At 41.6% G+C, this 26,954-nt stretch overlaps 1 protein-coding gene across 1 annotated transcript in view; it reads left to right on the top strand.

The window, feature by feature from the left end:
* PARD3 (par-3 family cell polarity regulator) overlaps nucleotides 1-26,954 on the top strand; it is a 554,870-nt gene that overhangs the window by 78,985 nt on the left and 448,931 nt on the right. The window contains 1 exon segment of the mRNA XM_070472024.1: nucleotides 12,823-12,924. Coding sequence (XP_070328125.1) covers nucleotides 12,823-12,924 — 102 coding nt within the window.

Here is a 26,954-nt window from a genome sequence, read left to right on the forward strand (position 1 = left end):
CTCAGAACTCTGCTACTGCCAAGACATATGTCTGTAAATATTGCTCAGTAGAGGATGTTGTAGGTAGGGGAGGTTAGGTAGTTTTAATTTTGTATGACGAGTTGCTTTCAAGATCAGATTATGGTGGTTGTGAAAATGCTTACCTTCCTTCCACTTTGAAAAGGAGAGCTATCTGGAGTGTGTTCGACTTTTGTGTCTGCTTGAACAACGTGTGACCCGCAGTGATAACTTACCTCCTTCATTGCTACACACACGGCCTCGAGTGTCTGCAGATAGGAAATGACTGTGTATCATCGGGCCACTGAGTCCATGGGGTCTTTTCACTGCCTTTTCTTTGTGGCTCTTGGTAGACAGGCTACATGCCCACTGGGTGCCTATGTCATTAAAGCTCTGTCTTTGTGCCCGGTCCACTGTATCTGGGCATCTTCAGTGCTTCACAGACCAGCTTTGCTTCTGTTTTGCTGTCTTCCCACCCTGTCTGATAAGTTTATAGTGACACATTTTATTGTTGTTTGAGATAGTCCATTTCATGCTTTAATTACTAGTTGTATAATTAGGTTTTGCCTGAGTTCCCAAACAGCTAATTTGTTTCTTTGCTTCCATGCAGGATTTTTATCAGAGACTTTAGGTATGGTGCAGAATATGTTGGGTCTATGCCTGCTATATTTTCTGTTTTAGTGCTTTGATTGCACTGCTTAGCATTTTGTTTTGTTTCTTTGGAAACACTGTGCACCGTATTTTCTTAGAAGTAATACATTGAAGGCACAGTTAACTAAATTTCAAATATCTCATAAAGGAAAACTTTACAAGGACAGCAAACTAACTGTGTACCTAAGGGATTAAGCAATGATATGGCATTAACCTCTATAATCTCCTCACATATTTCATAAGGTATCTTGAAGCCCTTTCTTTCAAATTCGCCCATTTCAAATGAATTTGAAATTGACCAGATGAAGCCAGATAACTTTGTGAGTCACACTAGGGATTTTCAAGGAAAAATTTTAAGTGCCAACACACTTGGAAACAGATGAGTTAGTAAAGGAATACAAATTGATCTTTGGTATGGGGTCACCAGTAACATGTACCGATGAGTTTTGGGGTGTGGGGCTGTGTTTAAGCGACTTGGTACTAGGGACCATTCGCTGCTGTAACCCTGTGTCTGTTCAGTGCGTGCCATTGAATAGATGCTCCGTGAGTGTGTGAATCAGGTCCTGAGGCTCGATTAGGGTGATACTGTAAAACATGCACATCTTCAAGACACTGTTGTGAGTGCTATGGAGAGATAGGGCAGGAGACAAAATGAGGTGCAGAGGTAGATGTTAGCAGGAACTGACATTTGGGTAAGCTTTTCATGGGGGAAAAGGTTGGGGTGGCTTTCCAGGAGGGTACAAACAAGCTATAGCAAGTCTGAGTGACAAGGAGATCCCGTGGATTCACTGGCCTGCATCTCAGTGTTTGTGGTGACGATGTGCGCTTTGTCTGTTTGTCACTCTCTTCTCTGCTGAAAATCATCCTAAAAGCTGATGCATGTTCCTCACCTGCAAATATGTCCATGGTAATGAGACTCCGAGAGGACTCTGGTCTCTGGCACATCTTTTGAAGATACCATCATAGCTCCCGCCCTGGACCCATACTGGGAGTGTCCTGGGAGGAGGAGGGTGCTCCACCTCTGGCATCAGCGGTCCCAGGAAACACTGGGACAGGCCCCTCCACCCTCCCGAGTGCCTGCAGTTGGAGCCGCGTTCTGAGCACCAGCATCAGCTGTCCCCCACCTTGGGGCGACCCCTGTGATGTGGTGGTGCTGTGGCCTTCCCCGCCGGACCCCGCGCAGCGAGGGCTATGCCGCGTTTGAGTGTAGGGGCCACAGAGTGCAGCTGGATGGCTGTGTGCCCAGGCTTCTAAAAAGGAGACCCCAGGTAGGTGCAAGTTATCTGTCAGAACCCACCGTTTCCTCACAGTCTCCTCTGTTAGTTCAAGAGTCATCTGATTCAGGCCGGTAGGGTACTGCCAGATGTAAGGAATTAATTGTGGATTTTTAAGCAACTTGAGATAACATCTTTTAAGAATAACTGGGGAGGTGGTTTTTGGATTAAGTCATAGGATCGGGGAGTGGAGAGCTGCTTTGGGGTCAGATTTGCTTGGTTTGTTTTAGAATTCTGCGCTATTAGAGTTTATCATGTTTCAGGGAGGCTTTCTTTCCGTTGGAGAAATTCCTTTTGGTCTGAGTCAGCCTCTCTTGTTGGCTGGTTGGAGAGTAAATAGGAGAGGGGAGATTTTTCTTTGGTGAATCTGGGTGAGAACCTCGAGAAGATCTCTTAGGTTGGTTATTTTTTTATAAACAGTAGAAAATCATTCAGCATCTTAGTTCACTTTAGAAGATCTTGGTTTTTGCCTTATCTGCACGGGTGCTGTGGGCTGCTGATGCCCCAGGGTGGGTCTCTGCCCTGAGGGGTCTGAAGCCTGGTTTTAATGGTTGTATGTGTGTACTAAGTCACTTCAGTTGAGTCTGACTCGTTGTAAACTTGTAGCTTGTCAGGCTCTTCTGTCCATAGGATTCTCCAGGCAAGAATACTGGAGTGGGTTGCCCTGTACTTCTCCAGGGGATCTTCCTGACCCAGGGGTCTCATGTCTCTTGCATTGGCAGGCAGATTCTTTACCACTAGTGCCACCTGGGAAGCCCTTTATGGTTATGGGTTTTTTGCTTTTTTTCCTTCAGCTTGGAATCCAGCACTTCCAGGTGCATGGCTGGCATAACATGCTTCTTAAATCTATGTCTTTATAGGTAACATGGGGGTAAAACATTACTTCCTTATACTGAAGTTAGTCAAGTCTGTATATACATGTAGACTTAGGTTATATATTTTTCATTATTTTTTTTTTCCATTCTAAGTGGGAAAAAAAAGAATGAAAGAAAAGAAAGGACTCTGTCCTGATCAGTTGTTCCCTTCCTCATATGTCCTCCTGACAAATCCGTCTGATCCTCCTGCAAGAAGCAGTGCGTCCAAAAGAGCGCAGCAGTCATTGAGAAGTCAGAGTGACATCTGAGCTGAAACTCCCTTTCCTCTTGGGTGATCTCAGACAAGTTGGGTTTCCTGCTCCCCTGGCCTCACACCTGCACATGGACCTGGAAGCGTTGACCTCGGATGAGCGTCCTGAAAACCGTCGCTGTGCATGAGCGGCCTCACGGCTGGCCCCTTGTGGAGTCAGGGGAGGGTTAGGAGGCGCAGGGCAGGCGCCCCCCTTCAGATCTCCGGTGGCCCCCTGCCTGGAAGGAGAGGCTTGGGCTTGGGGAGAACACTCTGTTTTCCGGGTCTCAGCCTCATTTCCTGTCTCACGCCCCTTCCTGCCCCTCTGGCCCCTCAGGTGACAGTACCGCCCACCCTCTGCCCTGGGCGTCCTGACCCTCACCAGGACGTAATCGGGGAGAACGTGGCTGGCCCCAGTAAGCTGTTGTCTGGCTCTCCTTTTCCTAGGTTGTAAGCAGGTGTGACCAGCATCAACTCACTTCTGCCCGGTCTTCCAGGCCAGTGGTGCTGGGGACGCAGCTCTGCGAGTGAGCGTGAAGGTGTTTCTGCAGGAAATTGGGTTCTTTTACATTGGAAGGATAGAGTACCTGGAAGGCTTCTTTCCCCACAGCTCAGGTCATCTGCAGTGTCAGCCAAGATAGTCACACTGAGGTTTTTGAGTGAGCTCTAAAGTCAGAGGATACAGGATGAAGGAGGCATTGATCCCAACAAGGTCCCTGTGTCCATGGGGTTTCTTTTGGTGGTTAGGGGAGCATAAGCCTATTTGTGGATTCTAGTTTTCTGAGAAAGTCTTGTTGAAATTTCTTTTTTGTCCAATTGGGTTATTATACATATTTTATACATTATTTGTGCAATAACGTGGTGTTTTGTTCATTGTTTTCTGCTAAAGAGAAGAAGATGGTCCCTGCATTTGGGGAACTTATCTAGAGATAAAAAATATCACCATGCATGTGCAAGGAAATAGGCTATTTGTGACATGTCTGTGGTCTAGATGAACGCCTTGGGGCTGGAGGGCATTTCACAGGGGAGGTGGTTGTGATCTCGGCCGAGAGTCTTGGACAGCCTGGGTCACTGGAATCATGGGGTGAATGCTCTCCGCTGTGTGGAGGGCAAGGAACCAGTGTTTACTGAGCACCTGCTGTGTCTCGGGCCTGGCTCTGGGTGCCTGGGGTAGGATCCACAGAGAGCCGGGAAAAGCAGGCTTGGAGAGAGTGTTGAGTGCTTGGCTGAGGACCTTGGGTTTTAGTGTTTAGGATGTAGTGAGTAACTGGAAGTGACTCATCACAGGGCAGGGACACGATGAAATAGGTGTTTTGTGAAGATGAATGCAGTCTAAGGATGTGGAGAGGATTAAAAGAGGAGCCTGGAAGAAGTGAGATGAGTTAGAAGGTGATTCCATTATTGAGAACAAAAGAAGAAGGAAGGGGAGAGGAAGGGATGTGTTCACTTGTTACTTAAGGTGATAAAATTATAAAATTACACATGTGTGTTTCTTATCAAAAACCAGAAGGGTGGCCAGTTGTGTTCAGCAGTTCTTTCCTCTTGTCTGTGGCTTCAGATTACACTCTCTTCAGACTGAAAATGAGATGATACCTTTTATGCTGTTCTGCGCACAGCATTTAAATTATTGTGCAGTATTTCATGGATTATATGTCCTCAGTTTCTAATTGTTGGGTGTGTAGCTGGTTTCCTATTTTGTACTACTGTTTATTAAAACATCTGATTTCCTATATACATCTTGACCACGTAGACACACATTTTAAATTCCTGGGTCACGTACTGATCACTTCCAGGAAATTTTCCATTTATCGATTCTGTCATGATATGACAGATTCTTCAATTGTCCTAGCTTTTTTTTTTTAAATAAAATTTCTCTCCAGATGCAGGATCTAATCTAGTATCATACATTGAATCTAGATATTAGACAACGTGCATTTTTAAAGAAAGAAATCAGTACAGTTGTGTTATTAAGGCCTCATATTCTGGACTTGTCTGGTTGTTTCCTTGTGGTGTCATTTGACTTGATTTTCTGTCCCCTGTATTTCCTGTGGGGAGGTGAGGTTTATGGCTTGATTAGGTTAAGTCAGAGGAGGACAGTATTGTCAGTAGGAATGAAGACAAAAAGTTGATTTTAGGGGGAAGACAAGGGATATAAGCTTCATAAATTAGAATTAAAATAGGACTTGATAAAAATATTGTTCAGTTATCAGTTATTCCCAAATGGACATCCTTTTATTCATTGCATTAAAATTTGCTGGCAAGTTATCAAAACAAGCTCCCTGGGGAACTCAGACGGCTCCCAAAGTCACGTGTAGTGAGAGAGGTTGATGTTTTTGAGTGTTGGTAGAGCTTTGAGGTGAAATTACTCTGAGAAAGAGTTTGTATCTGACACTGTGAATACATTTGTAACCATCTCTGTGATCATCACAGGAATGTGAAATATATATGTATTTATTCATGGTGATGTTTTTTAAGATGTAGTAACAAATATCTGTTTAATTTAAGAAATGTTCATGGGGCTTCCCCGGCGGTCCAGTGGTAAGGACACTGCGCTTCCACTGCAGGGGGCGTGCGTTTGACACCTGGTCAGGGTATGATCCTGCATGCCACATGGTGTGGGAAAGAAAAGAAGTGTTCCTGAAAGCATTAGCCCATGAATTTATGAGCTAAAACATAATAATAATAGTACCTAGAAGAAATAGAAAGCATTTCAGCCTTGAGAAGTTCTGATTCAGTAGAGCTGAGATTTGGAACTTCTGACTAGTAGTCAGGTGATGGTGATCTGGGCTGGAATCCTACTTAGAGAACCACTGCTTCAACTAGGATGAGGTTCAAACTGTAATATAATACTTAGGTGAGTGGTTTTTCAAATTTGATTTTTTTAAACAATCAGAACTTTTTTATTAAAATAAATATTTTACGGACCTATTCACTATGCAAAACATTAAAAAATGATGCTATTGGGTAGAGATTGGTAGGAAGGCCTGTAGGAAGACAAACAGCTGTGATGCTGCTGTTGGAAACCACCCATGTGGGTCTGAGAAAGGGCAAGGAATCATCGGCAGACCTGGGCCCAGTCTTGGTTGACAGCATTTATTAGTTGTGACTTCTTGGCAGCAATTTATGCTCTTTGAGTCTCAGTTTTCTCATCTGAAAACAGGTGTTATAAACCCTCCCATCACGTTAGATAATGCACACGAATGTAATGCAAACCTCACTGGGGGTTACTACATTCTCATTCTTCCCTTGGCTCTGTCCCAAGCCAACTCTGTGATCTTTGTTAGATGATTTCTTTGGAGTGGAGCAGGAATTGGGGAGCATCCGTGGCTCGGGTGATGTCTTTGCTGTTATGAAAGTAATGTCACAGGCACAGAGGTCAATCATGGGCTGATTTCCCATATTTCTGGGCTAATGTGCGACTGTAAAGTGATTATGTGCTGGTTCTAATAAAGCAGAATGCCAGACAGTTATTTCCTTGAGGTTGGAATTCACCTTTGGTTTCAGGCTGCACTTTTCTTTTTTGATCGACATATTAAATGAAGCCATCCACCCTTCAAGGGAGGCAGCAGGTTTGTGGTTTGCTCTGTTGTGTTGTGGTGGTGCGGTGGTGTCATGAGTGTTGGGTGTGGTTTGGGGTGGAAAAGGGGGGCAGCAGAGGTTGATCAATTGATCTATAGATTTCAATTGAAAATATTTTTAAAAATCCCAGAAAATTTCAAAAGCATAACTTGAATTCGCCATCCACACAGATGACTATTTACACAGTTCTTGCATTGTTTTAGGTATTATACATCATCTAAAGTATTCAGGAGGAGGTGGTAGGTTATATACAAATACTACATCATTTTGTACCATGGATTGAGCATCTCTGGATTTTGATGCCCCCTTAAGTCTTGGAACCCCATACTGAGGGAGGACTATATCATGTCTATCTTGAACTACCAATGTTCATTAAAAAAAAAAAAGAACTTTACAACATACTTAAAGTTTCTTGCTTTTGGTTTAAGTAGATTGGAAAGATACTTACCAAGATAGTCTAGCATGAGGCATCAATCCTACTGACTTTCTATTGCTCTTCTACTGACTTTAAAGAGAATATGCTTTCTATCTGTGATGTCATTACCAGTGACTTCATTTGTCTCTGCAACATAATTTTCCTTGGCTCATAGGATGGACAAATGCTAACCTTGAAGCCCTGTGCCACCATGCCCCTTATTTTAAGGATGTCTTCAAACAATTTCTTGTCTTTTGGTTTCTGAACATTATAGATGTGCAGAGTCAAGTGGTTCTACCAGGATTCTCATGAAAAAGAGCGGCCCCTCCTAGAGAGGTTGTCTTTTCCAACTTTGTGCCTGGTCATTTCCGTCTCCTCCATGTTTCTGTGTGAACAGTTATGTTACTCCTTCTGTCTGTCTTTTGACTCAGTGTGGAAGATTTAACCCCGTTTCACTGCCCTTGTGGGTTTTGCCTCCCTCTCTCGCAACCACTTCTTGGATTTCTCTCTTTCTCTCTCTCTCACACACACACACAAATGTGATGTTTGATGTCACATTATTATCTTTTAAAACTGCTCAGAGCTGAACCACGTAAGATACCTTGATTACTCATTCTTTGACAACTTTTGTGCTTTCTCTGGAATGAACTATTCTACCCACCCCCTCTCCCCCCCGCCCCACTTCGGTTGGTCTTCTGTGAACTTGCAGCTAATTCCACCCCAGCTTGGCCAGCTGTTAAGTAGCGTCTATTGTGTTGAGTTGCATGGGGTCGTCTCCTGGCCTTGCCTCCACGCCAGCTCCCACCGTGACCTGCCCTTCTCACCCCTGGGAAGTGTCCTGTGAGTTCTCTCGTGGGTTTGTGCCCTGCTTCACGCGCCGCAGTGTCCTCGTTTGTGGTTAGCTCTCTGTTGGCACACATCTTCTAGTACTCACCTGAGAAAGACAGAGGGTAACTTTCTGGTGACGCTGCATTTCTGAAAATGCACCTGTGCCTTACTGATGGGTGGCGAGTGAGGTCTAGAATTCTCTGTCGTGAAACATTCCTCTTAGGAGTTTTGAAGTCAGTGTGCTGGTATCATATATATTTGGTGCTGCTCTTAATAAAGTCCAACCCATTCTGATTTCTGATTCCTTTTCCCTTTGCTGAGGTGACTTGTATTTTACTTTCTGGAAGTTCCTTCCTTTCTTCATTCCTTCATTCCACCCCTCCCCCTTCTGGGATCTGATTCTCCTAAAACCTCACCGCCAACCTTTCCCAATTCTTCTCACTGATGTAATCTTTTTCTCTTCAGAACTCACAAAGTTATTTTTTAACTTACTTATTTTTAAGTGGAGGGAAATTGCTTCACAGTATTGTGAAGCCTCTGCCATACATCAACATGAGTCACCTATAGGTATACAAGTATCCTTTTCCTCTTTAACCTTCACAGCTCATTTTTATGTTTCATTTTCTTATGACCCATGATCTGTCTGTTTTTAAGGCGGGAGGAAAAGGGGACGACAGAGGATGAGATGGTTGGGTGGCATCAACAGCTTGATGGACATGAGTTTGAGTAAGCTCTGGGAATTGGTGATGGACAGGGAGGCCTGACGTGCTGCATGCAGTCCGTGGAGTTGAAAAGAGCTCTGACACGACTGAGTGACTGAACTGAACTGAACTGAACAGTGTGGTGGTGCTCTTTGTGGAGTGGTGAGAGATTTCTTGAAATTTGGATAGGAATCATTATTTCATTATGACTTTCCCGCCTCTGTTTCTCTTCCTGTGTCCTGGGATAGAGCTTTCTTTGCAGCATTCTTGGCAGTTTCCATCTTACCACATCTCTGTGCTTTCTTTCTTGCTGATCATAGAAGCATCCCCTCCATCTTTTCCCCAGTCTTGTTGGGTGAGAAGCAGTGATTCTGTGTGTGGGTTTGTCTCCTGGTTTCTACTCTGGGCTCGGATGCATCTTGGGGAGTGTTGCCTGGCGGGGACATTTGCTTCTTCATAGTCCTCTATCCAGCCACTTGTTGCGAACCTTGTCTTTCATTTCTGGATTTTTGTTCGTCATAATGTAAACTTATTGTTACTGTTCAAATATTTGGTTATTTTCTATGTGCATACTGTAAGTGAAACCTTTTTAAAAAATTGCATATATGTCACGTTTGTTTTTTAATCCAATGACAAGTCTACTGGTTGTAGAATTAATGTTTTTGGCATTTTTAAAAATGGCTTATCACTGCTTTCTGTTCAGTTGTATGTATAAATTTCTATAGCCAGGACAGCAATGATTTCTGCTATTATTTCTAACTTCTTAGTGAAAACCACCGTGAAGTGGAATCAACGAATATGTTCCAACTTGTTTAGAAAACAAGTTTTTCTCCTGGGTTCTTAACTGTTCCTTGAAAATACAGCCAGTCCTCTGGGTATTCAGAGAGAATTGTGTGGACGAAGGCTGTCATTTAACATCTCCTGAGAGACAACCCTTCCAAGATGTATTTCTCAGTGGCAAAAACATCCTGGTTTTTATACTCTTGTCGGGGGAGGTAATTCATGTGCTGCTCACATCTGACTGTTTTTTTAGTGTCCTTTGCTCTGTTAGGATTACTGATGATTCCCACTCTGTGCTTCTCTCCAAGCGGTTGTCTCCATTCAGCACATGGTCAGAGTGACATTTAATAATACCAGCCTGATGAAAGCCTTGACATGGTGTTGTCGTGGCTACTTGGCATAGCTGACCGCTGAATCAGGACTTCTCTGGAGGCAGGAATCAACAACTGGATCTCAGAATTAGACACACCCTGATCAGACAGTTGAAAGATGATAAGCCAAGTGTGGAGAATATTTCGAGGAGGAGGGAGTGACCAGCAGTGTCAGATTCTGCTGATAGACCAAGGAAGATGGGTCTTGAGAACTCACTAGCAACATGGAGGCTGTTGGTGACCTCAATAGACAGTTTTGGCACTTGTGGTGGGGAGGAAGCCTGACTGGAATGGGGCTATAGGAGAAGAAGAATCTGAGATGACAGATCTTTAAAATATTTTGCTGTCAGGAGGATCAAAGTGTGGTAGCTCAAGGACAAAAGTAGGGTCCATAGAAGATCTCATACAATTATTTTAGAATCTGCAAAAATACAGTAGTAACTTTTGAAGACTCTGAGTTGACATCTGAGTGCTATTTTCCATGCTGTTATGGATTTTAAAAAATTAATTTATAGTTGATTTAGTTTAGTTGATTTACACTGTTGTGTTAATTTCTACTGTATGAGTGATTCAGTCATACACATATATACATTCTTTTTAAAAAATACTCTTTTCCATTATGGTTTATCACAGGTACATTGAATATCGTTCCCTGTGCTATATAATGGGACCTTGTTGTGTATCCATATGATATATGCTAGTTTGCATCATACTGTTAATGGTTTTTAGAAACTTTAACAGTAAGACTGGGGATAGACTTTTAACCTTTCTTGGGATGTTCCAGTCAGGAGAAGCTCTTGGGGAAGAGAATGGCCATGGAGTCTTGAGGGATGGAAATGATCAGCCTGGGGGGTAAGTGGGGCTCCAAACCTTGGGCACGGTGGGGCGAGGTGCGTTTATACAGGACACAGTGCGGGCCGTGAGAGGGGAAGGGATATGAAGGAGGCCGGACTGTGGTAGGTTCTCCAGTATCAGTTTAAGAGACTGGAAAATCTTTAGGAGGGAATTTATTTCCAGGGAATACCTTCAAATGTTATAGAAAGGCAGTAGATTATGATCTCATGTGGAAAGAGTGAGGAGGGTTAAGAGGCTTTAAGAATGTGTTTTATAAGCTCCATTTTAGAGGTCTATCTGCTTCTGTGTTGGAGTAGGAAATGACAACCCACTCCAGTATTCTTGCCTGGGAAATTCCATGGACATTGGAGCCTGGCGGGCTTCATGGGGTTGCAAACAATTGGACATAACTGAGCACACACACATGCTGCTTTTGTGTGCATAAATGTGTTTCAGAAATGAGAGCAGATATGTAAGCTGGTTAGGTCTTCTGGCTTGGGGGAAGTGGAGGACAGAGTGGATCAGTGATAAATGGCTGGATATGATGGTGAAGGACCACCTTCTCTTTATTCACCCCCTGGGTTATTCATTCTTCCCCATTTCTCTTGCAGAGTGAATACTACTTGGGAAGGAAGAGTAGAAGTACAGTTTGTTTTAGGACTTTGTTCTTTAACAGCTCAACAAATCTAGAAATGAAAAATTCTGGAGCCTGGCTGGACTAACAGCAGCGGGTTTCCTAAGAACTCTCTAGGTGACGTTATTAATATAACCAGGGAATTAGCCGAGTAAGGCCCATGTATGAAGTGGATGCCAAGAGAGAGTGTGTGTGTGTGTGTGTGCGTGCGTGTGTGTTCTACAAGCTTACTGTCTGTGTTCTGGATGAGCAGTTGATTTCAGTACTGAACTCTTTTCTCTTTTTAAATTTTTTGGCCTTATGGCATCTTAGTTCCCCAGCTGAAAGTGCTGAGTCTTAACCTCTGCACCTCCAGGGAATTCCCTGAATTTCCTTTTAAAGAAGTCCAGATAAATGAAGGTGCATGCAGAGCAACTGTGGAGTGTTGGCATAGTGGTTTCTATGGTCATGTTTAATAACTTTGAGAACTGGAACCTGAACTGTTTTCTGTGCTGGTTAAAAAGTGACAGGGATTGATAATACATGTTCCATTTTAATGATTCCCTTGGAGGGCTTTGGATTCCCTGGCTTCACCCTTGGAAGGTCTGAGTCAGTAGATATGGGGTAGGGTCCATAGTCTGTGTTTTTATTAATAACTGTCATTAATCTTGTGCCTTCTCCACCCCAGCCTTTCCTCTCAGAAAGAGCTGTACCTGACATCACTGTTTAAGTTGGTAAAATAGAGTGTTAGTGTGAATTGAACTTTTTATTAGTAATTCTGTGCTATGGATGATTCAGTAGCTAATGGCAAAGGTTATAGTTTAGTGTATTTTTGAATATACAAGTGAAAGTGATTGTAGAAATTGAAAAACAGCTATGTTTTTTCCTCCTGTCATTTTAGAACTTGATTTGATGTTATATTCTGTGGTATATATGTTGTGTGTGTATGTGCATGTGTATATGTGTATATGCATGAGTGTGCACACACACCCAGGTAGAAGTGTGTGACACTTAAAATGAAGTCCTTTGTCTTCCTTCTTCCCAGCCCCACCCCTCAGGGGTAAATATGAAAGTGTTGGTGTGTGTATCTGGGGACGTTTTTCTATGCACACATATGAGTGTATGTAATTGTCTTTATAAAACAGACTCAAGCAGACATGCTGTTCTGAGCTTGCTTTGTTCACTTGTGGTCTTAACACTCTTCTGTCACTCTATTTTAGACAGTTTGTAGTGCTGACTTAGAACCACTAAGGCGGGCGGCCTCCTTTCTTCAGAGAGGCTGCACCATGAGTCTTTCAGACACACGGTGTGTGTTGCTTGCTTATTAGAATGCCTCAATAGATTGGGTTGGGGAGATTATGAAGTATTTCATATTGGCCCATGGGAAGCGCAGCACTTCAGAGGGATTACTGTTTTGTGCGCCATGAATTCTGCTGGTTTCTGCAGCTCCTATCACACTAGTGTATCTTGTCTGAGCAAAGGGATGTACATGCCTGAGTGCCTCCACCGTAAACAAAGCAAAATGGACTCAACCAAATATAGGGGGCTGCCTGAATTTTCCATCAAGTGCAGTGTTGTTGATGAGGTCAGTTCCTTTTCATGGCAGGAGTTTATCCCAGTTTAAATTGTTGCGTTCCCTTTTGGTGGTGCTAATTTGCCGTATACTCTCATACAGGATCCAAACTACTGGATACAAGTGCATCGACTGGAACATGGAGATGGAGGAATTCTGGATCTTGACGACATCCTCTGTGATGTGGCAGATGACAAAGACAGAGTGAGTTCAAATCCAGGGAAGCGGCTCCAGTGCATTTTGTGAAGACTGGGGAGGGTGTGGGTGGAGGGGAGCACTTTCTTTTCTGTTTCAGACTCATGTACTTTAAAGAGCATTGGGGCCACTCATACTGGTTTGTTTGTTTTATTGTAAGTATCATGAATCTTTTGCTTCCCTGAACCCCGGGGATCAAAACTAGGTTTTGGGAATTTTAAAATTGCAGCGTTTTAAATGGAAACATTTTAAGAGGTTTCCATGCCATTCCCCCCTTATTTTCACTGAACGTAACATCTTTCTTGACAACTCAGGCCTGTCATATGATCACCATTTCTGTTTTGATCCCAGTGGCTGGCATTCCCTGGCTGCATTCCAGCATCCTCCCAGTGGGCTTGGCTTCCAGGAAGCCACCCTTTCCTCTGTAACTCCTCTTTGAGTACTGTCATACTGCAACACCATCTTCACTGTCAGCACTTAAGCCATGGCCTGGATCCACCTCCTGTCTGTCCTCACTGAGGGAGGGGCCAGAGGAATGATTCAGAATGTGTTAGGAGTGTGACGGGATGCTGGGCTCCGGCATAGGAATGAACAGATTCCACCCCTCTCAATCCTACCCCTGCCCCCAGCTTTTTTTTTAGGCAGCTGGTTAATATGATTTTATTTCAGTATTTACTAAAGTTTGAAATATAATCACATAAAAACTATAAACATTTCAGAAAGTGTGAAATATTAGAAAGTTAATGAGTGCCATTGATCTTTCCAGGCAAACAATCTCTTTTGCTGAGATAAGCAATACCAGTTCTGCAGCTGGCAATATGTATGATACTCTACCAGAGTTTAAAAATAGGCTTGATCAAGAGATTGCACGTGATACAACTGTAGTGCCAGTTCTTGATTGGATGAGGTGCTGACTTGAGCAGGCTGTGGCCACGCCCCCTCACCTTTGGCAGTGAGATGATGGGGAGGACTAGCCGTCGCATCCTCACCTGTTCACCAAGGCCTGTGATGCTCAGGGTGGGCTCCGCAGTGATGTTCCGTCCTGGGATCAAGGAAGGTGAACTCCCAGCGGTCACTCCTGTCCCTCCCAGGCGATCACCCCAACCCCCGGGCCCGTGCCTCCTGGGCTGTGGGCTGCTGCATCGTCTTTACACCTGCATTCCCCACAGTTAGCATAGTGCCTGGTTTGGGACTGGCTGATGTCTTATGTGTTTTCTTGAAATCTTAAGGAAAAGGAAAATTTCCAGGTACCAGGTGTTGTGTAACGTCAAGGATATTTGATTCACTAGCCATTGTGGGGTTTGTCCCCTGCAGCTCCCGTGGGCTGGGAGCACATTTGTTGAAAATACAGAACTTCCCTGCCCATATGTGATTTGCTGCTGTTTCTCCAGGTGTCAGGTCTTCTCGTGAGGCTCCAGGAGCAAGAGGCTCTCAAGTCCTTTTGCTGAAATCCACACGAAGAGGCGCCTCTCGAGACTCAAATTATAGTCATTTTATTGTGCAGCTCAGCTCCAGAGCTTAGACAATTACAGAGATTTATGAAGAATTTAAACAGGTGTCCTTTCCCAGTCATAATCTGCAAAGAGATGAGCTAATGTTGTATTGATCTTTTAATATTTTTTCTTCTCCCTTCCTCTTCCTTCTTTTCTTTTTTCAGTTGTTTTTCTTCTGTAGGATAATATGGCTTCTTGTGCAGAAAGAGAAAAATACTGGCAAGGACATAGCTACCTGTGACCCCATTGCTGCCTGAAGCTCATTACTGCTGCTGCTTGAGTGGGATTTATTTTTCCTGACACTCTTTTTCTTCAGATACACACACACTTTTTCTCTTAAATAGGAGTGAGTGAGTAGTAGCCTACTCTACTGGAGTTGCTTATAAATATATTTCCTGTCCATTGACGGCGACTTTGCTGACAGAGCTGCACAGTGTTCTGTTTTAGGGAGTTTTGTGCTGGTTCATTCCTCCTGGTTTGGATTCTTGGATTTCTGTGGAGGAGGCCTTGTGGTCCCGGTGTGTCCCTGCCCCCAGCGGCAGTGATGAGCATGCCTGTTTTTCCACCTGTTTCCTTTCAATTTAAGTCTAGTTAATTTACAATCTTGTGTTAGTTTCAGGTGTATAGCAGGCTGATTCAGTTACACTTGTGCATATATCCTTTTCCATTATTGGTTATTACAGGATATTGAAAACTATTTCTTTTCTGGGTGGAGCACAGATGTAGGTTTCCCCCAGGTTGGTGCCTTTTCAGTCTACATTTTTACTTTATATCCAAGTAAAGAGAAGGAGTAAGAATTGGCTCTGAGATTGCCTCCGTGCTGTGTCTCGCCCTGATGTGTTGTGGGGCCGTGGGTGCCACAGGAGCAGGACGATATGGCACCCCCATCATGAAGCACCCCCATCAGCATTCAGGCTCCAGACACAGTTCACATTCTGAGCCGGTGTTGAGACGTAGGTGTTCAGCCATCGGGATGTTGAGACTTATTTTACGGCCCAGTGTGTGGTCTTTTTGGAGAGAGGGAGCGATAAGGAGAGAGAGAAAGTGGGGGCAGGGGGAGAGGAAGAAGAAAGAAAAGAGAGGGAGAGAGAGAATAAGGCCAACTGTAATCTGAAAGAGCTGCATATTAAAATTATAGGGTGCTTAATAAACTGTGTTTTAGATTTTATATTCTTATGTAGATTTGATGATGCTGAATCTACATTTTCTGGAATCTTTTTTTATATATCCTTTATAGGTCAAAAAATATATTTTTAACCTGAGAAAGAAATACTTAAAATATTAGTAAGAGAAATAAGTTTTCAGACAACTTTATACCATATAGATTTAGTTTTCAAAGGGAAAAATACCACTGACTGAAATAGTTTTTGAATCCGTTTTATTTGTTCAGAAATATTTAACTGTGTGTGTGCGTGCATGTGTGTTAGTCACTCAGTTGTGTCCAAATCTTTGTGACCCCATGGATTGTAGCCCACCGGGCTCCTCTGTCCATGGGATTCTCCAGACAAGAATACTGGAGCAGGTAGCTATTGCCTTCTCCAGGGGATCTTCCCACCCCAGGGATTGAACCCAGGTCTTCTGCACTGTAGGCAAATTCTTTACCATCTGAGTCATAGAGAAGCCCAAATATGTTTATGTGTATAATTAAGATTTTGAAAGAGCATCTTCATGGACCCACTTCAAGTTGTAACTAAAAAAATATAACTAATCCAGAATCTCAGCACCACATGAGTGTTGTTGGGTGATTGTTATATTATTTTGTGTATTATTTTTAGTTCAAAGAAAAGTGTATTATTTGAAGTGATAAAGTTATTCAAAGTGAGGGATTGTGTGTAGTCAGCTGCATGGCTGTTTTCCATGGTTCTGAAATTTGATTCTGTATAATCACCTTGGAGTGTTTTCAACTTTTTTTTGGCAGGTTCTCTGACTAAGAATCTTGACACCTATTTTGCTTTTAGGTTAGAAAAACAATCTTCTAAATAAATAATACAATCCCTCTTAAAAAAAAAAGTCCTGTTTTTTGGAACTCCTCTGGGCTCCTGCATTTTATACCCTCCACTCCTGAAGTGAGCCAACTCACTGGAAAGACCCTGATGCTGGGAAAGTTTGAGGGCAGGAGGAGAAGAGGGTGATGGAGGATGAGATGGTTGGATGGCATCACTGACTCAGTGTGCATGAGTTTGAGCAAACTCCGGGAGATAGTGAAGGACAGGGAAGCCTGGTGTGCTGCAGTCCATGGTCACAAAGAGATGGACACAACTCTGACTGAGCAACTCCTCAAGTGCCCCAGGTGCTGTTTTTGCTCCCAAACTGTGAAGAGAAGACTTCATTGGCTTGTCTGCTTGGCAGTCTCTGTAAAAGGGCAAACTCAGAGGTACAAATTTTTACCTGGTCATTGAATTTGTAAAATTATGAAAAAATATTTTTAACAGGATTAAGAGGAAATAATTCAAATGATCACAGAAGAAAATTGAAATATCTATTTAGCTATATTTTGGTCACTGTCCTTTAGTTATTAAAGTTCAATGCATAGCACTGAGAAATTTTCATTTAGTGCTTATATGATTCTAATTCCAGGGCTTACCCAAATGTATTCAAAATTGTGTGTGGGTTGTCTTGGGTTCTTGGAGTAGGTTTGATTTCCTAAGACACAGAATATTCTAGAAATACGTTGGGCATGAGGATGTGCCCTGTGAGTTCCTCTCTTCTGGACATCGATTCTTCCAGGCAGGGTACAGAGTCAGCCTGCAAGTGCCGTTACGCCGGTCTGTTTACTCTCAGAATCTGATTCTCAGTCTTCTCGTTGACATCCTGCCAAACTGTGAAAAACCAAAGTGGCTTTCACGCGTTCTCTAGCACGGTCGACAGCAGCTGTAACTCGCGCCTTCCTGAATGATGCACTTATGTTTTGTCTGAAATTCTTCCTGATTTGCTCCATTATTTATTATTTACTATCTCTGAGCTTCTCTTAGTTCTCTGTCTCTCCTGTCTTTCCCTCTGTACACTACAGTAAACTGGGTACATAGATGTCTGGGTAAGAATACTGGTCATTTACTTCTCCCTGAAAGCTGGCACCTTATATTGACTGAAGGGCGGAAATGGACATTTCAGGTGGAAGTGATCAGCACTTAAGAGTTGGAGAAGGATGCTTTGTGGGGGGCAGTCAGCAGGAAGAGAGTCTTTTTCTCACTCACAGCATTGTCTTAAGTCTTTGGTGTTGAAGGAGATTTAAGATGTGGTATCAAGCATTTCCTCTGTCATACTGGGATGTAGTTTTGTTTTGACCAAGGATGATGTCATGTGGTTCTATCTTGGTGATGGCCTTGGGAAATATCTTTCACTTATCCATATCTTGCTCTTTGTAGGAAGGGTTGGATGGGATAGCAATTTCAACTCTTGAAGAGTTTGTGTGTTTAGAATGGGGTCCAGGTTGTCGAAGGGTTGGTTGCTGTGGAGACAGCTGTCTGCTGCTTGTTGGAAAGAAGTCAGGATTCTCTGGGGGACAGTCTGGCTGGCCAGTGTCCTCATGTAGAAGAATATTGAGAAAAAGAAACTTATGTATTGGCATTGTGGACAAGCAACTGTTTCCACTTGTCGGTGGAAGCTAGCACAGAGGCATTTGTGGAATAGACAAGTTAGAACTGCATTGTTGAACCAAAGCCAAGTGCCCCTCCTGCTGTTGAAGAAGGGTTAAGTGGAGAAGTTTTCAAACCAGGGTGCTGAATAATAATAATAATGAAAAGACAACACATGAAATAATTTCCTTTGAAAGATAAGACTTTTGATATATATTTTAAAAAATTATTTTTAGTTAATTTAACCTATTTATTGACTGAGCACCTATTGTGTGTCAGACATTGTGGTTAGTGCCATGGTACATTGTTTAACACACAAGTAGATATAGTTCCTGCTTTCTTGGGGCTTAGGATCTATTATGAGAGTCAGACTTACTGATAGATAATGATTTTGAGGAAAAGGACCGATCCTGTGAAATACGTGACAAAGTCCCCTGGCCATGCTCAGCGGGAAACAAAACTTAAAAAAAAATGTGAGTGAGCTGGAATTTGAAGGCAAGCCAGGTCAGAACAATGAAGTGTTAGGTGTTCAGATGTACATTTGAGAAATATCCCCAGCTGAATGTGTCAAGATGGGCGAACTTTCCTGATGATCCATTGGTTAAAATTTTGTGCTTCCAAAGCAGTGAGTTACGGGTTCCATCCCTGGGCGGGGAGCTAAGATCCTACAAACTGGGTGGTTTGGCAAAAAATTAAAAAAGGAATGAATGAGCAGGAGGCATAGTGGACCCAGGGGGCCAGTTGGTGGGCTTTGTGGGAGACGGGAGATGGATGGAGGTTGGATCTGGTGGTGAAGTGGGAAGGTAGGCAGATCTGAGGTGGTTTAATAGGTAAATTTAATGGTGGGATTATTCCCTAAGGTCGGGAGTGTTGGGGGGGACCCTGGTGGGGGATCAGGATTTAGTCCTGACTTTAGCTGGTTGAAGTACCCTGGAGGATCAGTTTGGCAGGTGAATATTTGGAACCAAAGCACGGATAAATGTGTGAATCTGATATGAAATTGTTAAAAAATCAGATTAAAACAACATTGAAAATATAGCCTAATTTTAATGAAAATAATTATACACCTTTGGAAAGGTTTTAAGGGGCCAATTGAAATAGTTATCTCTGAGGGTGGTATAGGTGAATAACTGGAGATTTTGTTACTTTCTTTTTTAAAATTTCTCCATAGTTCTCCTTCTGCCTAATTCCAATACGAAGAGAACATGAGTTCTAAAATTAGGTTATAATAGAAACATCCTTTTTTTTCTTTAAAAACAAAAAACAAAACTTTAGTGTGAATTGGCATAGCGATGATTTAGAGTTTGCTAACTTGAAATAATTTGTATAAATAAACTTCATTTAGTTAGATGATTTGATTAATTTCCTCCTAAATGAATTTATTTGAGTTAGGTTCTAAACAAGAAAATATTTAAATTAAATGCCAATAGAGCACTAAATGGCTAATTAATTAACTCGAAGGGATTATTTCCCAACATTTAATTATTTCGTGAGTACTGGTTCACCCACTGCTCATTAGTTTGTGGGTTGGTGGGTCGGGGAGCACAGGGCCAGGTGTATTGGAGTTGGTGGTGGGTGAGGGGAGTTAGCTGAGGGGGACAGAAGTAGTAGGACCTTTGCCGGTGGGGGCTGGCTGTGGAATCTTGGCTGGGCAGCCTTCCTGGGGGAGGCCTGGAGGACTTAGCTTGGCTGGGGCCACCCAGTGAGTCAGGGGGAGTGGGGGTCAGTTCTCCATGTTAGTGGTAGGCTGGGGCTGGGTTCCCTGGTCTGCTGCATGCTGCTTGTCTATTGCTTCATCAGCAAGGGGCATCTTGGGGGTGGCTGCTGGGGGGTGGCTAAGAGGCTACAGGGCCCCTGTCTGAATCCTGGCCTGACTTCTTAATGACCCATGGCAAATCCGGACTTCTTTATGACCTTTGGCAAAGTATTTAATCTCTGTAAGCTCGATTTTCCCATCTCTAAATGGTGGATAGTAATTGTATTACCTTGTAAGTTTGTATTAATTTAAACCTGAGAATTTGTGTTAAGGTTTCAGCATTGTGCTTGGCAAAAATAAGACCCCAGGAAACGGTAATTTGATCATCCTCGATTGCTGTTGCTGCCACCATCTTTGAATTAGGGAAATTATTCATTCTTAAATACCACCTTCTAACGATTCAAAAATGAACATATAAGCTGGGCTATCTTAGGTATTTGTTTTATAGAAAGAATTTCTGTAGATATTCATTTTCATTTACTTAGTTTAGTATTTCTATCAATTTGAAGAGAACTTGATATGAAATAGATACTCAGGGATAGTTGAGGGGGAAATAGGTTATTTTCTAACAAACCAAACTAAAAGTTTTGACAGCAAAAGCAAAGGCAACAAAAAGCAAAAATAAATGAGTAGGAATATATCAAATTAAAAAGTTTCTGCTCAGCAAAGGAAACTACCAATATTAGGAAACTGCAACCTACAGAATGGGAAAAAATATTTGGAAATCATATATCTAATATCTCAAATAACCAAAAAAAGAACACCAAAACCAAAACCCAACTGGGTCAAGTAATGGACTGAGGAAATGAATAGATATTTTTCCAAAGAAGACATGCAGAATTACCACCAGGTAGGCAGACATGTGCTCAACATGACTGATCATCAGGGAAACACAACTCAAAACCTGTCAGAGTGGCTGGTATCAGAAAACAGGAGACAGTAGGTTTTGGTGGGGATGTAGGGGAAAGGGAGACCGAGGCCTTGTTTACTGTTCATGGGAATGTAAATCGGTGTAGCTGCAATGAAAAATTGTATGTAAAATTCTCAAAAAATCAAAACTAAAATTACCAAAGGATCAAGCAATCTGGGTATTTATGTAAATCAAATGAAAACACTGCCTTGAAATATCTGCCCTCCCATGTTCATTGAGCTATATTATTCAGTTGCCAAGACACAGAAACAACCCAAATGTCATCCATGGATGAATGGATACACACACACACCCACACACACACACACACACACACTCACAGGAATATTATTCAGCCATAAGGAAGAAGAAAATCCCATCATTTGTGACAACGTGGGTGGACCTTAGGGAATTTATGCTAAGTGAAATAAGTCAGAGAAAGACAAATATGTATTGTATGATCTCATTTGTACATAGAATCCAAAAAAAGCCAAACCTGTAGAACCAGAGATTAAAAGAATGGTGGTTACTAGGGGCTGAAAGGTGGGAGAAAAGGGGTGATGTTGGTTAAAGGGTACACAATTAAGATGAACAAGAACAACATAATGATTAGAGTTAGTAATATTGTATTACATGCTTGAAAGTTGCTACCACAGTAGATTTTAAGTGTTCTCACCCAAGAAAGATATGGTAATTATGTGCTGTGATGCAAATGTTGCTAATACTCCAGTGGTAATTGTTTTGCAGTATAATCAGTGCACCAAATCAACACTTTGTACACCTTAAACTTACATAATATTTTATGTCAGTTACATACCAAGCTGGGGAAGGACAGGAAGGAAGGCCTTGTTTATGGTTTTAAAATATTACTTGGCCAACACCAACAGTTCTCCAGAAAAAACAGCACATCTCAAAACAAGTGCTCCTGAATAAATGCTGTGAAAAGGTATTTTATAACAACTTTCATCTTTCAAAATGCTTTGCATAGGTTTTCCTTTCTCTCATATCTCAAGTGCAATGTATAAAATTCAACTTTTCATGTATACAATACACTGTTATCATCACAAAAAGGAAGAAAAAGGAGGAAGGTAGATGACTGTTGGCTTCTTCCTGATATTTTCTGGATAATTTCGGAGAAGTAATTATAAGTGATAAACATGATCATCCCATTCATTCATGCAACTATTAATAAAGGATAGAAATCATGTAGAAAGTAGCAGTTTTTTCCCCTTCCTGGATTGTGTAGTAACCTGGATTGTGTAGTAAAAAAGGAGGAAAATAGGAAAAGTGTGGATCCTTTGACCCTCTTATAATTCCAAAATAAGTCAACTATTAAAACTGAATCCTCTTGTGCTGCATACTGTAGCAGGATAGAGATGTAACTTTGTATCAGACCTGGGAGTTGGGTATGGTAGTGTGCTTGGTTTGAGAAGTGGGAGAACCAAATATACTTTCTAAACCTGCAGATCTCTTTCACTTCTTTGGAATCCTGCCTGGCCTCAGATAACAAACAGTTTAATTGCTGGTTGGGGTTGGAGAAAGAAGCTAGTTTAGCTAGTAAAAATATATTGACTTTAACTACTATATTAATTTTGTCAGACTACTTGTATGTAATCTTATATGAATATTCAAATGCCAAGAGTTTTGTCATGTGTAATTATATCACAATGATTATTATCACAGTGATTGATTATTATCACAATTATTGATGCCCCATGTTCCTATGTAAGACTAAAATTACAGCATCCGTTTGAACAAAGGTTAAGCAGATCTTACAGATTCACTCATTTCTTCATTCATTTCATCCTTCTGACATTCACTCAACAAATGCTTTTCAGTCGCTAATACGCTGGAGAAACAGATGGAGGTGCTGAGGATGTATTTGTGGCATGATGTCCTCTTATCTCACAAAGCTCTCCTTGCAGTGAGAAAAAGAGACTCTGAAGCAGTGAGTCTGGGCTGTAGTGGAGCATAGGAGGGAAGGCCAGCTCTCAGGACACAGGTGTGCTGACTTCAGTGAATGAGAAGGAGCAGATCTGAGAAAAACCGGAGGCAGAGGGAGAACAACCTGAAATGGGAAAAAGGTTGCAGGATCTGAAGGGGATGAGTGTGGCTGGGATGCAGTGAGCAGCTGGGAGTGGGGAAATGGTGGGGTTGGAGAGGAAGGCGGGTACTGAGGACTATATTAAGCTACTAAATTCAATAGAAAGCCATTAAACTGTCAAACTAAGAAGTGACACAGGTATGATTTTACAAGGTGGATTTTGAAAGAATGCATTCTAGATGTGAGTGAGGAATGAGGTCAAAGAAGATATATGGAGAATGATTTTAGAGTCTTAACTGGAGCAAGGTGGGTATACAGAGGTTCCATTTCATACACATGGAAGATGTCACAAGCGAAATAAGGATTCAGGGTTGGGGACAGTCAAGTCTTATTCCTGTTGAGACATTGAACTGATTTTGCAATGCCTGTGAGACATCCAGACAGAGATGTCAGGTAGGTCATTGGACATATAATTCTGAAGTTCAAGGGGAAGATCGTAGTTGGAGATATGAATTTGGAAATAACTACTACATAGAATAGATGGTATTTAAAGGTGTGTGACAAATAGTGTTTCCATGTGACAAAGTTTGCAATTATTCTAACCTGGTCACCTTTATTGGTTCCTCCAAGAGTGTACACCCTCATCTTATTGCTTGCCTTCACTGTGATGGAAAATACTAGTAACATTTTAATTAAAAATTAGTATGTGGAAAAGAAACTTCCTAAATTCTTCTGAGTCAAAACATTTGAATTAGAATAACTTGAGGTTTATATATTGAGGAAAACAACTGAGTGTAAAAAGCTCTAAAGAAACAGCTCAGGGAGATGACGCCTCAGACACAAGATAGTGGTCTTATTATTTCTAAGACGTGCACAGAAATGTGTGAATACTGTAACTGTTTGATCTTAGATGGCCTGGACGTGATTGCCTCCTAGGAAAGAGCTTATTTAATCCAGTAAAAGCACATAGTTAAAATCAGAAACTCACCTGGAATAGCGGGATCCTATAATCTGTATCCTGTATGTCAGAATTTTGATAGTCCCTCCATTGGAATGCCCAATAGATTGCTTAATTTCTTATAAAATATTAAGCATCACTTGTTTTTAAGGGGATAGTCAAATGCTGACTGTTCTCAGGCATTTTGTTATTAGCAGTAGCGTGTAGCGTCAGCAGAGATTTCTCAGTTCTAGGAGCTTGAGACTGAAACCTAGCTGCGCCTACATTTTCTTTTTTTAATAACAGCATCATTTTCTTTAATTTAGCTCAGATGTGGTTTTTGAACACCCGTTCCAGGCAGAAATTGAGATATTGAAGAGAATAGACAAATGCCCTTACTTTTCACCATCCATCGTAAAACAGGAAGATGAAAGTGCTTCTTTATAATCCTGTGTGCCATTTCTGACTTTCCCTCTTACAGAGCAGCAGTCTTAAGATAATTCTACCTTCATTTGATATAGCAGATGATTGCTTTGTTTAGTATTGTCCCCATTAAAGTTCTTGTACTTGTATGATTTATCAGCTATATATTCTGGTATAATCTAATGTTCGGTTATGTAGTTTTTACAATTATGTAGTTTCTTTAATGATTGGTATATGTGTGTTTTTAAAAACAATAATGTTGCACCACTTGTTACAAAAATGAACTCTTAGGATTATGAGCTAAATTTAAAAATATTACCTTGACTGTACTTCCTTTCAGTCCTTGGGTTAGGCTGTGTGTGTCCCAAAGCATGGAGTTTTGTGGGAGACTCTAGTATTAACTGTGCCAGGAGCATTCATTGTGTTGTGAATATTTGTAAGTTCTTGATTTTTCATCTTCATTTTCCTGCCCCCTCCTCCCACTCAAGCTTCATTCAGTTGGACTTGAGACAAACTGAAGGTATGATCCTGCCTTTGGAAAGGATGTAAAACACCCTCTTCTCCTTTCTGGGGCAGAGGACAGGTATTCCAGGCTCCTATTCATTTTTCTTGTGACTCTTTTGTCCTGTACTTTTCTGGGTAGAAGTATTTGAGCATCAGATTGCTTCAGTTCTCATTTATTGGAAGAAGAGATTGTTCAAGGAGTTTAGAAAACTCTTTGCTAAGTAAGAGGGCTCTGACTTTGAAGTTAGGGGTTGGGGCTCCATCCTGTCCTGGAACCAGCTGTCTGTTTTGGCAAGGAATGAGTTAAAGAGACTGCTTTGAACCTGCTGTGTTTACTCACACCCTGCTGACTCCTAGGTGTGTGGTTACACCCTGTGTCACTCCTGACATCTACCTCTGGCCTGTTTAACTGGTGGAGGGCGTTTTCCTATGGTGCAGAGGAAGCCGTGTCCTTGGTCTCCCTGCCCTGTGCAAACTCGCGTCTTCCTGGGGGGTTATGTATATGGAAAGGGTTCTTTCCTGTGTTTCCCACCTGTTTCTCATTTGTTGCCCTTTCTGGAGGGCTGAGCAAAACACAAGTCTTGTATCTGGGTTTGGGGGATCTTTTTTTTTTTTTTTCCTGAAGTTAGTTTTGGAACCTGAATCACTGTAGATTTTGCCTTCTGATGGACTGAGATGGCAGACAGATTGACAAGGAAACCTGCGAAGAGATATTACTCCTTTTCTGGAATCTCTCGGAAAGATTCAGTGAAGGCCCTGAGGTTTTCAAGGTCATTGAACCTTAAAAGAGCCACTTCAGAAATCAGCAAACGGCAGGTTGGTACAGAAATTTCTGATCCCTTCAAGTTTCCTTTGGAGTTGAAAGTACTTCAAACTTTTGAGAAAAGCTTTGAAAATTTGATTTGAAAATTTAATTTGAAAATTCTTCTAAGGTTTCAAAAACATTGCTATTTTCTGTGCCATCTGTCAGTTAATGGATGTTTATTATTTGTGTGTATGTTTGTTCATTTATTACCTGAGTTTAAATTATTCACTGTTACAACACAAAGTTGTCATGGTATCAGAAGATTCTGATTCCTAATATGAATTCTTCTCCTAAAAGTTTGTTTCAGTGAAGACTCTCATAGTACCAAAACATCTCACTGAAAGGATTAGTTGACTTTTGTGCATAAACAAAATATTACAGTAAATGCAAATTAGTGTTTATATACTTTCATAGGAATATTTTTCCATAGGACTATGTGGAATTAAACTGATTAAAAAAAATAATTGGAGGCTACTCCTTGGGAATATAAAAAAAATGATAGGATGCGATTCTGGCTGTGTGCTTTCTTGTTTAGTTTTACTATCTATGTGTTGAGTATGTAACTTAATGGCTGTTAAAATTAAACATGTGCTGTATGCTGTGCTGCGCTTAGTCGCTCAGTCGTGTCTACCTCTTTGTGACCCCGTGAACTGTGGTCAGCCAAGCCCCTCTGTCCATGGGGATTCTCCAGGCAAGAATACTGGAGTGGGTTGCCATGCCCTTCTACGGGGGATATTCCCAATCCAGGGATCGAACCCAGGTCTCCTGCATTGCCAGTGGATTCTTGTCTGAGATACCAGGGAAGCCCAAAGTAGTACATAGAATTTTTTTAAATAGTATTGTCTATTAGAATTGAAAAGATTTCTCTTCTTAATGTTAATATTTTTGGAGCTCCTTTTCAGTTACCAAATAACAGTAATAACTGATAAAAAGTCAAGTAACATCTCACATAGAATGTGATTTTCTTTTTACTTCATCATTTATTTTTGGACAAGGGCCATGGATTATGTGTGCCCCCCAGTGGTCTTTTGTAGAATGGTTATTTTTGAGCTCCATTAAGAAGCAGTCGTAATATCCAGACCACTACTAGGGAAGAATTGTGCTTTCAACATTACAGAGAAGTTCTTCAGAACAACTTCCTTCATATAATTCACACCCAGCTCAAATATGTGATATTTATTTGGATACTTTCTGAAGGATGTGTATTTCGGAACATCTCTCAGTGGTTTATAGGAGTGGACAGTGAAAACTCATGTTAATATGTACCATCACCTTATTTTGGACCTGACTGCTAATATTGAGTAATTTTAATTTCTTCTTTTCCCCCTTCTTTTCCTTTTTACCACAGAGAATGCTGACATATCAGATACAAATCAAGTCCAAGACATTCCAAATCACTAACCTATTTCCTCCAGCAAAAATCACAGCCATAGTAGATGTTTGTGGATTAGGGATTCTCAACAATCCTGATTTTTTTTCTAGTTATTTATGCACAGATCAGTGTAATTTGAATTGTGGACACAGATTAAAACCTGATTTTAAGAAATTAAAGCTTCGATGTAGAGTGTATAGAAAAGAAGATGAGAAATTAA

Source organism: Odocoileus virginianus, chromosome 9 (genome assembly GCF_023699985.2).
Source record: "Odocoileus virginianus isolate 20LAN1187 ecotype Illinois chromosome 9, Ovbor_1.2, whole genome shotgun sequence".
Lineage (NCBI taxonomy): Eukaryota > Metazoa > Chordata > Mammalia > Artiodactyla > Cervidae > Odocoileus > Odocoileus virginianus.